The sequence below is a fragment of the Octodon degus genome, unplaced genomic scaffold, assembly GCF_000260255.1.
Source record: "Octodon degus isolate 3935 unplaced genomic scaffold, OctDeg1.0 scaffold00001, whole genome shotgun sequence".
Lineage (NCBI taxonomy): Eukaryota > Metazoa > Chordata > Mammalia > Rodentia > Octodontidae > Octodon > Octodon degus.
This window is the reverse complement of record NW_004524577.1, coordinates 15,712,801-15,728,769: the sequence shown is the minus strand read 5'-3', so window position 1 is coordinate 15,728,769 and position 15,969 is coordinate 15,712,801. Positions and strand designations below refer to the sequence as shown.

General features: G+C 38.6%; 1 protein-coding gene across 3 annotated transcripts in view; it reads right to left on the bottom strand.

The window, feature by feature from the left end:
* Positions 1-206: 206 nt before the first annotated feature.
* Positions 207-15,969, bottom strand: part of Phf3 (PHD finger protein 3) — an 83,779-nt gene continuing 68,016 nt past the window's right edge. For all 3 annotated transcript variants that reach the window (XM_023702140.1, XM_012513519.2, XM_023702189.1), the window contains 8 exons: positions 14,265-14,381; positions 12,279-12,410; positions 10,825-10,960; positions 7,689-7,884; positions 7,149-7,296; positions 5,086-5,175; positions 3,241-3,436; positions 207-3,030 (listed from right to left, as the gene is read on the bottom strand). In XM_023702140.1, coding sequence (XP_023557908.1) covers positions 908-3,030; positions 3,241-3,436; positions 5,086-5,175; positions 7,149-7,296; positions 7,689-7,884; positions 10,825-10,960; positions 12,279-12,410; positions 14,265-14,381 — 3,138 coding nt within the window. In that variant the 3' untranslated portion in view covers positions 207-907. The remainder of the gene's footprint in view (positions 3,031-3,240; positions 3,437-5,085; positions 5,176-7,148; positions 7,297-7,688; positions 7,885-10,824; positions 10,961-12,278; positions 12,411-14,264; positions 14,382-15,969) is intronic.

The window sequence follows — 15,969 nt, the reverse complement described above, 5'->3', positions numbered from 1 at the left end:
AGTTTCAGTTTCTCATGGGCAGTTCTTAGGATTTATCTCAGAGGTTAAGACCTCTAAGATTTAAACATTGACTGCACCCCCAGTCTAATAACTGACATAGCTATGTAGAGATGTTCTTGGCTGAGTAAGAAAACAACATCTAAAGGTAACTAAAGCTTTAAAGAACAAACTATTTTACTACTGAATTTCAAACCACACACACAAAATAGATGAGAAATTCTTTTATCATATTTAGAATCAAAATATCCCTTAAAATATTTACATTTTACAGTAAAAAGAACAGCAGAACACAAGACCATGTACAAGCTTAAGTATTCAAGTCTGAAGAGCCAAAAAATGAAAAGAAAAACAATGGTCGAGCACAAGGATGTCATGTGGCGCTGTGTCCTCAACGAGCGCGGAATAAAGTAGCGAATGTACTCCTTGGACTTCTGATTCTTGGTCAAAAACTGCTCAACTGAATGATTAGTACAGTTACATTGCCTGGCTTTCTTGTTGCCGCTCTAGTTTCTTTAAAAACAGTGCAATTTTAAACTTACAGAGCACACATGACTCTCCAATAGTCATTATATAAAGAACACTCACTAGAGAAGGATCTTCCAGAGTTAACCATATTTACCAATTAAGGAATAAAAACTAAAATTTCTAAGCCTTTATTGCATATTAATAAAACAAATCTTTGAATATACAGCAATGTAAAACTTTTAAAAATATGAAATTCCTATAGCTAGGTTCAGTGTGAAGGGACGAAGGGCACTGGCGCGGAGCACTGCGCTCGGCAGATGGCGCCGGCGGCCTGCAAGCCCAGCGGCAAGAATTCAGAAGATGGGACAATCATGGCGGCGAGCTGAAAAAGGTACAGCATTCAGTAGTGACGTAAGCGTCATCCTGAAGCAGCCCGCAAACTTTACCTTTTGCTTTTAGCCCTGTCAGTGTGGTCCCTATCCTTGTGATAGCGCTCCCTGTCCTTCTCCCCCTCTCTGTGTTTACTTTTCTCTCGATCTTTGTCCTTCTCATGGTCTTCACTTTTGAGTTTGTCTGGTTTCTTTTCTGCACTTCTACTCTCTCTGCCCACTTTTCCATCTGCCCCCCGATCTCCATGCAGTAACCGTGGCCTGTCTTTGTGGGCTTCCTCTCTTTTTCTGTCTCTGTCTTTGTCCTGGCTTCTGTCTCTGCGTCTGTGCCTTTCAGATTCTTGCTCCCATTCCTTTTCGTGTCGCTCCCTTTTCAAGTGATGTGAATCGCTGTAAAATCTCTGGCGCTCCCCTTTCCCCCTATTAAATGGCCGATCCAGTGGTGGCTGGTCCTGACTACCCCAAGGGTCACTATGGCGCCTTTCTGGTCTCCGCATGTCTTTAACCTGGTAGAAGTTCTGGGGGCCTATGTATCTTGACGCTTGTGCAAGCGGACCCATCATGCGTTGTGGTTGGCCTGGGAGGTGAACAACAGGCGGCCAGGGAACCATTGGATTCTGAGGAAAGCCAAAGCCGGGAGGGGGAAGGAGTGGTGGCGGCAAATGTGGTGGAAATCCAAACATGCTCTGTGGGGGAAAGTTAGGTGGCCCTGCAAATGGAAACCCTGGAGGGCTGGACTTGAGATGCTGGAGGCCTGGCTGCTGTGGCCTCATGGGTGAGAAGTTCACACCTGTTCTGGGGCTGGCGCTTCTGGGAGTAAAGCTGATACTTTTGGGAGGAAATTCTGATTGACATGTGTTTCCAAGTTCAAAATGAGATGTTGTTGCAGCTATTCCTCTTCTAAATGGGTGCACAGTTTCAATATTCTGGGTTAAAATGTCCTCCTGTAAGGGTTTTGCTGGTTCTGTTTGGGAAGAAGGTGTGTTTTCTGATGGTGAGCTCTGTGCAACGTTTGAGCTATCATTCTGCTGAACACATGAGTTTTTCTCTACAGCAGACAATTTTTCCTCCGCACTGACGTGTTCTGTCAGTTGCTCCTTGTTGTGTGACAGATCAGAGAGGGCATGTTTTTCTCCATTTTGGCAACCATCTCCATCTTTGCTTTCTGGAGCAATTACCTGCTGACTCCGTCCTGCTGCTTGCCTAGGATCCCTTTTCTGATTAATAAACGGTGGGGACCTTGCTGTACTAGCAACAAGATTCTCATTGCAACTCACATTCCCATCTATGTTTCCTTTTCCTGCATTAGATCTGCCTGGAGAACTATTTGAAGTCCGATTTTCTTGCAAATTATTTTCTTGATCTTGGAGCAGCTGTCTTTTTAATGCTCTCTCTTTATGCTCCACAGTTTCTTCTTGTTTTGACTGAACTGACAAATTTGCTAAGAATGCTTCTGTAGAAACATCTGGTGGTTTGCCTCTGAGACTAAGGCTCGTCAAAGGCCCTGGAGAAACAGCAGAGGACCCTGCTAATGACGTTTCTCCTCCTCCTCCTCCTCCTGCTCCTGAGTTACCCACAGGTTCCGAAAGATTGTCTACTGTAAGTTTTACCTCCTTAGCTTCACCATCTGTTACTTCCACTTTATCTACCTTTTCTGTTTTGGGGTTAGTTTGTTCACTTATAAATGGAATTTCTCTAACAGTGTTCTGTTCCATCCCTGACTGAGCCTGGTCACACGCTTGGCCAGTGGTCCCCAAAAGGCTCTGAAGGATATCATCCACAGGAAGGGGTTTATTTGCTAATTCCAAAGCAGATGGTTGATTTTCCCACCCAATTAATACCCCAGGAAGAAATCGTAAAGGTTTTGGTGGCTCCTGTTTGGTGACTTCCATCAAAGGTTCAATAGCTGTTGGCGGGTCTTCCTGAAGAGTCTGCTGAGGCTTATTTCTCTGCTTGTGTAACACCGTTGTAAAGGAATTAAAAAAGTCATTTTCTTCCTCTGGCGGTTCCTCTGGAGCAGCTTCTAGTTTAGTTTTCTTCTCAGGTGGCAAGGCTATCTGTGCACTTTCAGAAGCCTCAGCTGTGTGGTAAGTACCAGTACTGGCACTGTGCTGCCTCTTCAGCTTCTGACGAATGATCAGACCCAACAATAGATTAGGTCTATGCAGCTCAAGGCCTGTACGAAATGAAAAACATCAACTGTCATTTTCAGTCAATGTACAAAACATGTTGCACTGAGTTTATCACAAGAGATTAAACGGATACCTAGGTCTGCTAAGCTTCTCTAGAAGGTTACATCCCCAAAGAAAAAGCAGCCATTCTGTTTGCTCTGCTCCCACTCCCTACTTTATGCCAAGATTACTCTCGTGTTAAAACATATACCTACCAGGTCCATCAAAAGGCACAAGAGGGTGTGGAATTTTATCGGCAGCACCCAAAGGAATAAGGTACATATCTTTAACCTGCTTCATATTGTTAGCAGCCACTCCATAGCGCTTTCTGCTACTGAAGTATGCAAATAGCAAAGTGTAAGAAATTTGATCTTCTTCAGTTACTGGTGTGAAACGAACCACACAAATTTCCTATTTAAGAAAATAACAGTTATTTAAAAGAGTAATCCAAAGATAGCTTGGTTTTAAATAATATTTCTCAATTAGATTTTATAATAACACAGTTTACAAACTTCAAAACAAATAACACTTAAGAGGTAACAATGTTTAAGATCTTTGCTGATCAAATGACGTTTTCATAAAAAATTTTCATAATTGAGCCCCAAGGGCCAGGGAGATGGCTCAGGGGACTAAGTGCTTCCCTGACAAGTGCAAGGGCCTGAGTTCAAACCCCAATTCTGCCAAAAAATAATAATAAAAAAAAATTGAGCCCCAAGATGATTCATGAATTAGGGTCTTAAGTAACTGGTAAGAGGCAGAGATGATACTATATCCCAGTCCTTTCATATTTATCACATGACCTTATTTCTAATGTTATAACTTCTACAGAGTGGCTAATGTGCTTAGAAGATTGTGAAGTAAGTTTTTAGCACTATCAACCCACTATGTAATTATACAAGTCTTTCCCTTATCTGTGACAAATGTTCTAAGGTTCCCAGTAAATCCTTGAAATTATGAACAGTACTGAACCACATATACTTAGAGGGTCTCACTATGTAACTCAGATAGTGATCCTCCTGTCTCGGCCTCACCAGTGCTGGGATTATAGGCATGCGCCACCATGCCTGGTTTCGGTGGCCAGCACACAGCGCCCAGAGTTCCAAAGCCAGCACAGCATGCAGTACCAGGGTTCAAATCAAGGTCCTTGTGCTTACCAGGCAGGCACTTAAACTGCTGAGCTATCTCCCCATCCCATATACTTTTTTTTCTTATATACATGAAATTGTACCATACAAATGATAGTTAAATTTATAAATTAAGTACGGCAGAGATTAATAATAAAACAATCCCAACAATATAATGCAGTTGAATTATCACATCACCACTTCTGCACTTTGAAGCCATCACAACAAAGTGAAGGTCATGAGTCCTTACGATGTGGAGACAGCTCATCTGATAGCCATGGCAGGACTAAGGGACTAACAGTTAGGAAGCACACACAACTCGACACAGACACAGTGGACAACTAATGCTCTGGGTGGGAGAAAGCAGAAGGGAGCAAGACTCCATCATGCTACTCAGAATGGCAACTTAAAACTGAGGAATTATTTCTGGAGTTTTCCATCTATTATATCAAAAGCATGGCTGACAGGAGGCAAGGGAAACCTCAGAAACCAGAGCCAGAGAAGGGACAACTGATGTAGATACAAATCTACAAGCACTACATCTAGGAAAAAGGGGGAATGGGCTACCTAACAAAAGAGGAAAAAAGACCATGCTGCTTGAGTTACTGTGTCTTTCTTGCAGACGTTTATAGTTATGCTTTAACTTAAGCAAATGCCTATAAAGAAGCAAGGTAGAGTTCCAGGGTGAGAGTAAACACTTGAATACTTAAGTATTTGTGCAAAAATGTTGACAGAAGCCCCAGATAAAGCATATCACAGGCAGAAAATGAAAGGGAATGCTGGGCTGCTGGAGCCTTAGCAAATGGCCTCTTCAGTTTTCTCCGGTTATCCACTGGCTCCCACACACAGGAAGCCTTGGGCGCTTCCTAACAACTCCAGAAGCACAAGCTATGTCATCATTTCCTAAGCTGGTACTGTGAAAACAAGTCTGCTCACCTTAGTTCCTGATGCTTTTATTTTTTCCACATAATCCCAAACTGTCTGAGGTGATATCCTGCCACCTACTTGAATACTATCTGGTAGATCCTATGTTAAGAAAAAAAAGAAAGAAAGAAAAGTGACCAATACTTATAGAATAGCTTTATTATAATATTTATAATTTATAAAAGTGAAAGAGTTGCTGGTAACAGCTCAGTAGTAAAAAATGTGCTTAGCTCTAGGTTCAATCCCAACCTCTCCACACAAAGTGAACAGACAGCATGACAAACTTAACACAGTTCAGAGACAGCAATTACTCCTCCATCTCAAATACCAACTCCAAATAAGTGATGCCTAAAGTATGGTTACAAAGAAAAAGGCTGGTTACCCCAGGCCTAGCCATAAAAAGGAAGCAGTAGCAAACATACCACATTAACAGTTGACAAAGTTAGGGGACATGTCAAAATATTCAGAGATGGTTCTCTACTGAGGTTTTCTGTTCTTTTGTTTAGTATTATTAAACAAGGGGACTCCTTAATCATTAAGAGCTAAATTTCAGAGGCTACCAAATTTCACCAGGCAGTTTTACTTCTACACAGAGGAAAATAACACAATGCAAGTGTTATTGCATTAAAAACGCAAGTGTCTCTTGTTAAAGGCACAATCTTTCTGAAAACAGACAGCTATGCATCAAATCAATTAAGAATATTTTAATACTTTATTTAGTACGTTCCTTTTTTACAGGAGGACAGAGGAAGACCTTAACAGTAGCATAATTAACTAAGATTAAATTCAATTCAGACGGCTGTGGATATAGTTCAGTGGCACAAGCTCCTGCCTGAGTTCAATTCCCAGTACAAACAAAAAAACACTTCTTCAATTCAGTTTAAACTGTGAACTGCTTTAAATACTTTGTGAATTTTAATCTCAAACTAAAAATAACTAGGAAGCCAAGGTGAAGTTCTAGAAAGCAACTACACAGAAATTATGTCTCAGGAAAATTGTAATTCTGTAATATTTCCATAATTTTTCAAATTAAAAGCTGCACCATGATCTCATCAGGCTAAATTTCTGAACATACTATCAAAAACAGCATCTACATTCATCTATTGTTCTCTTACAAAATTCACATATCTAAACTATAACTTACCAAGCAAACTGTATGTAAATGTAATTAATAGAGAAATGTAATTACTAATAATTATTAAAATACAAGAGCTAAACTAATCAGGTTAGATAAGTAATATTACATTAGTTTCATCCTAATCAAAAGCTTGTGAATTACAGAGAACACACATTCAAATGATTTATGCTTTTTAAAATATTGAAAAAAATTTTTTTTAAGTTTTTATCTTTATGGTTAGCAGACTGAGAATGAAAATGGTCAACATTAAAGATATGACATAGCAGCAAATATGCCAATATAAATATATGTATTTATTTTCCTTTCATTAAGATGCACAAAAATAATTTCCTTAAAATTATTTTAAAAAGTCACATTCTGTCATTAATTAAAATATTATGATGTTACTGTTTTTCATTTTCCTTAAACATGTAACAGATTCTCCCTATTCCCTCAAGGATCACCCAAGGGTATCAGCTCAGCAATGATGGCTGCATTTTACAGGACTGTCACTAAGCAGTAAAGCTTCAGTTCACAGGCAATACCACATTCACAAAAACAGAGGAGGAGTACAGTGACAAAGCTGGAGAAAACTGAGCATATGGGAAACTTTAAAACTTGTTTCCAATGAAAAACCTTTCTGAGAGGTCAGTTATGTCTTTTATGTAAGTCTCTATTAAAAGACAAACCTGGATACCATGCGAACACACACTATTTGAATTCTCTGACATGATGGAGTACATCCTAAGAGTATTAGGCACAAAATCTAAAGCTCTGAGAGTAAAGTTTTCTACAATTATAAAAAGCAATTGTAGAAGTGAACTGTTAAAGAATTATTATAGTAAATATTTTTCATTTTAAAAAAGATTTATATATTTATTTATGTATTTATTTCCCTGCCTACTGCTCTCAGAAATAGGCGTAGCCAGGCACAGAAGGGTGAAAGAGATCACAGTACCTCTGTCAAGTATTCAGACGAGCCAGATACTGGGTAGGCTTTGGTAACAAATTTTGCCACAGAAGGCATGTTGATAAAACCTTTCCAGATGAAGTTCAATCGAGCCAGGAAGGTAGACTCAACTTCAACAGTTCCAGGCATCTCTGGACTAGAAAATGTTATTATAGTTAGCAGTCTAAAGACACACAGTAAGTCCATTTTCTACTTAATCATTTAGTCAAATCTAAAGTCATTCTTTGACTGCCTTATGCAGACCAAGCACCAGAGATATGCAAGCAATTTTTCTCTAATAATCTAGCCACTGGCTCTTGGGCCAACCAACAAGAGGCCAAGTGCCCACACGCAAATCTCTCTAACCACTTAAAATTAACTTTCAATCTTACTCTTTTATTTCCATTAGTTTGGAGCACTGGAAAATACAGAAACTTTCTCAAAAGAAAACTCATTAAGAAAGTCAGCTTAATATTTTCAAAGACTTTTCAAGTATAATTCAGTGAAAATCTGTAATTATTATAAAAAGTATAACAGAGAGATAACCACCGTGGAGCAGGAGAAAATGTTGATTTTGGAGACTCTGGTTTGTCCTCTTCAAAGAATTCAGAAGCCAAAATATTTGAAGTTGAAGACAATGCATCTGCTATACTTTCTGCTTCATTGTCCGAATGTTTTCGAGCTACTCCAACAACTACTTTGACCTTTTTTGGAGAAAGATCATCTACAGGTGGTGCCATTCGACCTAAAGACAGGAAACACCCAAACAGTTACTGTTGTTAACTGCAATTTTATAACTTAATCCACCTTTACTCTGTCAAATTACTCGGATTATCTGACTGAGTCACTGGGTAGCCATCCCTTTACTGGGGTAAAGTCAAAAGTCACTGTCATCCCCTCACTGCTCATAATAAAATCACCCCTAAGTTTAGGAACTAACAGAGAGCTCACTGGTCAGTGATCTCCCGCTGGATACCTTCTTCCACAGGACCTAGCGCAAGTCTCAGGATACTGTAGAGGATTCCACCGCATTATATTTAATTTCTCTTTCATATTATTTTATAAACATTACCCTCTAAATATTGAACATGTGATAAACAAGAACTCAGCATAATTCTTTATTGGCATAAAAAATTAGGAAAAAGATGTTACGCAATTTAAACAACCTATAATGAAAACGTTACACATGAACATAAAATAGGTTTCTTGATTTAAATTTTTACCTCAAGTACATCAAAATCCAATACTATCAAGAAGTATCTGCGCCAGGCATGGTGGTACACACCTATAATCCCAGCACTTGGGAGGCTGAGGCAGTAGGATCACTGTGAGTTCAAGACCAGCCTGGGCTAAAAAGTGAGCTCAAGGCCAACCTGAACTGCAGAACAAGACTATCTCAAAAAGACCAAAAAAAAAAAAGCATTTGTAGAACTCTATAAAATAAATCTGTACCTCAGTTGGCACTGTATGTAGCAGCAGTTTATGGGTATACATACACAGTGTGGTGCCCCTTCATATACTAAGACATAAAAACCATTTCTTTTCATTTTCCAGTGCTGGTCACTACTTATTAAACTGATTCCGCTTCTTCACAATCTTAAGTTTAAAAATAGTTAACTATGAGACACTTGAAAATGGGATCTACAAGTATGTCTTCAAACAAATCATGTACTCCTCTCCTTTTCCTGAATTCAACTCAAGCTCACATTATTCCCAGTATCTAGAACATGTTTGCCCTCTCTCTTTGCAGGAATCTTTCTCAACTTTTCACATCTCTGCTTCAATGTTAACTCTTCAGGCAAGCTTCCCACACCCCAGTGCAGGTGAGGTCTCAAACACACAAGTGTACTCCAGTAACTGGTACCTGGCTGTCTTTACTTCTTTTTTTTTTTTTTTTTTTTTTCCCATAATTTTATTGAGAAACAAATAGCAATGAGAGAGTTTCATATCAAATTGATAGGACAGTTTCAATAATTAACACATTGCATACATTCTTCCTAGCGGTTAATTGCTGTACAAGATGCAGACATGATATTTTATTTGCAAATGTCTTTACTTCTTAAGGCCTAGAAAACATCAGACCTTTTTACCAATGCACTCCTTGCACTCTGCTAAGTACCTCACACAAACAATTCACCAAATGTTTATTGAATGATTAAAATTAAGAACATACACAGAAACATCATTTCTAAGGAGAAGATCTGGCGTAAACAACACAACATGGAAGACCAAACTCAGAGGACTGTGACTACCCGGCTTCAAAGGACAGCAGTCAGAGTGTGCTGGCACAGGCAAGAATAAATGAGCATAAATGGGTGCGGGATGGAGGTAGGTACGGCAAATGCCCAATTAATTGTATCTGACCTTTAACAAGGAAGCCAGATAATAAAAATGGAGAAAAAAAAGTCTTTTACACATATTATGCTGGAATAACTAGACACACACATGCAAAGACACACACACACCCAGAAGATTCTTTCATTCTTCACAAAAATTAACTTGAAATGGATCAGAAACCTAATGTAAAACACAAAACTATAAAACTTAAGAAAGGTAACACATGAGTTCAATCCCCAGTTTGCCAAAAAAAAAAAAAAGAAAGAAAGAAAGAAAGTAAGAAAGAAAGAAAGGTAACACAGCTGTGGATGCAGAAGAGCTTGGACAGGACACTGAGAGACAGCACATCAGGTGTGACCTTGGACAGAAGGAGGGAATAAGCTGCACTGCTACAATTAAGCATTTCTACTTTGTAAAAAATGATGTGAAGAAAACGAGAGACAGCCATCAAATGTGAGAAAAACTTGCAAAAGCCGTATCTGATAGGACAGTAATCAAAACACACAAAATACTTAAAAATCAGAACAGGAAAAAATGAACCAGTTAGAAAATAGGAAAATTATGTGAAAAGACACCTAATCAAAGAGCTGTACAAATGCAAACAGGCATAAGAAAAGATGCGAAATATCACACCATCAAGGAAGTCATGAATTAAACAAGATGCCACTACCTACCTAACAAAATGCCCAGATCTAAACACTGACACCAGCAAATGCTGCTCAGGATACAGACCAGGAGGAAATCTCATCTATGCTGGTAGGAATGTAAAAACGCAGTACAGCCACTTTGGAAGACTGTAAGTTTCTTATAAAAATAAACATACTATATGATCCAACAACTGTATTCCCTGTATTTACCCTCAATGATATTTACCCAAAGGAGATAAAAGCTTGCATCCACATAAGAAATTTCACCTGTTTACAGCAGTTTTATTTATATCTGCCAACCAATATATTCCTCAGTAAATGGACAAAATAAATGGTGGCACATCCAAACACTGGAGCATCATTTAGTACTATAAAAAGAACTGAGTTACAAACTCATGAAAGGAAACTGATGATACTTAAATGGGTATTATTAAATGATCCGACTCTCACAGGGTCAGGAGGTAAAGATCACATATAATACAATAAATTCTAAATATTAAACTAAACCAATACATCAAAGAATACCTCAATACTGAAAAAAGAAATTCCCACAAACACACGCTGCTGCTCAAAAACACTAGGTGAGTGCTGCACTGCCAGAATTAGAAGAACAGAAACTCCTTAAGTAACACAGATCAGTATCGAAGTACTCCCTCTTTAACAATGAACGTAACATTTTAGGAAGAAAAATTTCTCATTACCTATGCAGATTTTGCAATTAAGATCAAAAAGATGCTGTCTGTGTTGACTAGTAGTGTCTTTAGACATGGAGTCATTCTCTTCTTTATGTTTTTCAGATCCTTCAGGCTTCTCCAGTGACTTACTGGCTGTAGGCTCCTAATGTAAAGTCAGAGTAAAAAATCAAGTTATATTTTACACTGATATTTTCCCAAAATGCAATTATTATATTCACAAGTTGCTTTTACTATTCATTTGTTTTAAAAAATTGTTATTCAAAATAAAGCAAAAAAAAAAAAATCTAATTTCTCATTCTTCAAAGCTTTCCATAGGCTTCACATCATTTTCTTTCTTTTTTTTTCTTTTAAAGTTTATTTATTTTATTTATTGTGTGTGGCCAGCTCAGTCCACCTGGGGGTGGGGCTGGCTGGCATGTGGTGCTGGGGGATTGAACCGCGGTCCCTGTGCTAAGCTTGTTCTAAGTAGGTTCTTTAGACCACTGAGCCATCTGACCAGCCCATCATTTTCTCACTGTGCATCTCATACACTGTAATCCAGGGACCCCCAACCTTTCTTGCACAGGGGTGAAGTTCAGTGGAAGACAAGTTTTCCACAGGCCAGGGAGTGAGTGTGAAGGTAGAGGATGGATGCCTCGAATGCCCAGTACAGGAGTACTGTGGCTCGCACAAAAGTCTAATGCCCTATCCATCTGTCAGCAGGCAAAGCTCAGGCGGGCGGCAAATAGATGCTTCGCTGGCTCACAGCGCATCCACCAATATCAATTCAAGGCCTGGGGTGATAAAACCCTGTACAATCTCTTTCAAGAAGCACCTAAAGCTGGGTGTGCTGGCACACACCTGTAGTCCCAGCATTTGTGAGGCTGAGGCAGGGGATCACTGTGAGTTCGAGGCCAGTCTGGGCTGCACAATGCGTTGCTGCACAAGACTGTCTCAACAAAGCAAACACCAAAAAAAAAAAAAAAAAAAAAAAACCAAACACTTACAGATTCTTAAGCCTATTTCAGGACTATACTACTGTCCCAGTAACCTACACTGACATTTTTGTTAGCTACCTACACTGCAGATAACCTGTATTGTTTTTTTTTTTTTTGCAGAACCAGGGATTGAACTCAGACTGAACCAGGGATTGCCTTGCGCTTGCCAGGCAAGCTCTTATTCTACTGAGCCATCTCCCCGACCCCGATAACCTGTATTGTAAGAGAAACAATACTCAACAATATTGAGACCGGGTATATAGCTCAGTGGCATAAGCGCCTGACTGGCAAGCACAAGGTCCCAAATTTGATCCCCAGTACCACAAAAACAAAAACCACAACAATATGAATCTCAAAAGATATTAAATCAGCAAACTAAAATAGGTACTTTTAAAAATTCTTTTTCCTTTAAGAACAAAGGCAAATGAATCTTTTCGGACTCCTGTCCTGAGCTGTCAAACATGACACATCTATAATCTTTACCTGAATCTCCATGACTGCCTCCTGTTCCTTCATTGGGGCATCACTCTCAATTTCTATTTCACCTTTGTGAGTTATTTTTGTGATTGGTCGCCTTTCCACTTCTCTCTGCTCTTTCTCAATCATCTCTATAGTCTATGAGAAAATTGTTAAAGATTAAATCTGAAATATGTATTTCCAAACTTACATTTAAAATACTAAGAGCTAACATAAATACACAAGTCATCATCATACTTGATTTTGAATCTTTAGGTAGTTGTCTCATACCAAGAAAATACACTGAGTGTTTAAATGCACCAGAAACTGCTTTTAAGTGCCCAGGATCTGTGATTACGACTCTAGACCTGAACGAGAGCTTTGCAAGTGTACAACACCAAGAGGCAACTGAAGTACAATGTGATTTAAAATGTGTGAAACATGGTATTTATATTGAAAACGTGCTTGCTGATTTTAGTACTTTTTAGCAGCTGCCATAAGGAAATAAAACTCCTGCTTTTAGATCCTAACTTGATGTTCTAACATCCTCCACAATAGCAATTTATTTAGAAATCAGAGTTAATCAGGCAGGGGCTGCGGAGATAGCTCAGGGCATAAGCGCCTGCCTCGCAAGCACAAGGTCCTGAATTTGATCCCTGGTACTAAAATTATCATCATCATCATCATCATCATCATCATCATCATCATCATCATCATCAGGCAGTTCCTATTATTAACAGTGGCAATTCACAGCTTAACAATCTCTGTAACAAACATAAACATTTAGCCAGGATGGCACTAAGTAGCAAAAGGCTGCTGGCAGGGAGTAGAATGGGGCAAGGAAGATACAAATAGGCTTGCTCATTTATCTTGTCTTCATTAAGTGCAAATCATCCTTCAAGAAAGAAGCCACGTGGCTCATAACCAAGCGCATCTCCAAGCGCATCTCTCACGGCACAGGACACCTGCAGTGTAACACGCACATGCGCATGTTCTGTGTATTTAGGATAGAGAGTTTAAAAAAGAAACAAACAGTGAGAGTATTTTAAAAATAAAAGAAGAAATTACATATGTTGAAGGTAAAGAAATACACAGATCAAATAAGTATGCATCAAATCAAGGCCTGTCATCCTTCAAACAAGACAAGGCATTCATCTACATTCAGATTTAATGCCTCAGCAGTATCACGGGTAAAAGGTAAACCATGCAGAGATAAAATCAATGATAACCATTATTTTATAGAATAAATAGGTAACACTCTGAGGCTACTACAGTAAAAATATTGGATCATATGGCTCTCTCACTGTGAAAACAGCTCTTAACTCAGACATTAACTTATCTTTAAAGGGACTTCACATCCACAACTGCCAAATGAAAACTCAGGCACCTGCATTTTTCAGAACTGTTTTTAGTTTAGAAATGCAGGGTAGTACCACACTGCATTCTGTAATGGTCCAGTTAGATTGGAGACAGTATCATATAATTAAACAGCATTTCTGTGAATATGAACATTCACCTGTGAATTTATCAGATTTTATCAATAAATTAAAGGGAAAAACCTTCTTGGAACTTTTGTTACTTGAAATTTTAAATAAGGTATTATAAACTTGTGCAACTTTTATTTGGACTTATTTACCTGTTATAAATTACCAATATTCATGATACCTTCAGACTGTATTTATGAAAAGTATATGTGATTAAGAAAAGGTTCACCTATTTGCCTATCCTGATTTGCAAAACACAGTAGAGATAGAATATAAGAAAAAACAGAATTTAAGAAACAGAGCCAGGAGGTACTTGGGAGGCTGAGGTAAGGCAATCACTTGAGCCCAAGAGTTAAGGGACAGACCTGGCAATAAAATTAGACCCCCAACTGCAGAGGGGACAGGCACAGGGAGGAGTGGTTCTGTAACAGAAAGTATTACTGTGTAACGGGTAGTGATTTATCTCTATGTAATTTTCCCCATGACTAAAAACACAAGATAACCGAACACCTATTGTAGATCTTCTTACATGTCTGTTTTCTCTCCGTCTCCAAGCAGCTAACTCTTTAGAAGCCAGTTCTTCCGAACTCATTTTAATAAGATGATCAGGGGTTACTTCTCCTTTCAATACTTTTTTAAACAATATCTGAAATGATATAAAAATGAGATAGGGAGACAAATGCATAAAGAGCTACAGTATATAAAATAATTAATAAAGACATAATTCGGATGCCTGATTCACAAATATTTATGTATTACTCACTAGACAGAGACTAAAGACAGAGGTTTGAAATCCTAAGACAACAAAACACACGTTTCATATAAAAACCAAAACAATGGGAAAACACGTACAGTGGAACCTATCATACCTAGCCTAAAATTACAACACATCTATCCAAGGGCTGGGCACAGTGTCACTTGCCTTTAATCCCAGCACTCTAGGAGGTTGAGGCAGAATACCAAACCCAAGTTAGTCTGGACAACTCAGTGACTTTAGTGAGACACTGTCTCAAATATTTTAAAGGTTTTTTGTTTTAGTTTTGTTTTTAGGGCAAAGCAATGCAGTTCATCGTGAAGGCCCAGGGTCCAATCCCTAATGGCCCCAAAAGAAGTAAATAGTTTACCCAGGAATAACATCTGTCATAAGCAATCCATAGTGTAATAAGGTACTATATAAAAAACCTTTACTCAATGTAATCCTTCCATATTTTTAAGCTTTTACATGTTTAAATCCAGTCTTGAAGTGGATCCAGAACAAAGGATCAACTGCAAGAAAAAAATCTAAAGGAAATAAGTATTTATTTAATTACTAAGGAAAAGCTACTGGGCTGTACAACTCAAGAAGTACCTTGAAACTGTCTCATTGCTGTTTATCAATAAAATTATGGGAGTCAGGCTGGCCTTGAACTCACTATTGCTCAGGCTGCTCTCTTAACTCAATACTGATCCTCTTGCCTCAGCCTTCCAAGGGCTGGGATTACAGGTGTGCGCCACCAGGCCCCAATATTAAAGTATTTTTGATCCGCTACACAGGAAATATCCTTATATAAACTAACATACAACTTCCCACAATGAGGTCACATCTAATTACCTTCTACAACCTCGAGTACTTTGCAGCAAAAAATCATTGCTGAACCTAAGTAAACGTAACAAAAGAGATGACTCCTGTCGGGAGTCCTAAACATGGCCAATGGCATCGCCGTGCTCAGTGTGTTTTGCTAACGGGAGCCTGCAGCCTGGCACACTGGGCAGCATGCTGAGAAAATCTGGGAATTTAAAGAGGGGTAAGATATCTCAGTACAACAGACCCCTGTTTAATCTCAAGTAATGGAGGGGAAAAAGCCCTATCTTGATTTCCTAACTTTCAAAAAATTAAACGTTATGTTAATGTTTACTCTATTGTTAAAAAGAACTAAAGTTCTTTGAGTAAAACTTTTGAAATCATCATGGAGAATTATTGTGTTTTGTCATTGGCTGGTGGGGTTTTTGGTGAAACAGTATCACTTCTTTGCCCAAACTGCTATTTCCTGGGATGAAAATTCTGTCTCAATCTGCCAAGCAGCTGGAATTACAGATGCATGCAACCAGGCCTAGTTTTAGTTTCATTTTGTTTTTAACCTAAATATAATCTATTATTTTTTAGGAGCACAGTTCTCTTTTAGGCTTACAGGAAAAACAGCAGCAAAGCTTTAATGACGTTTAGCTTCCTAATTTCTTTTTTTTTTTTTTTTTGG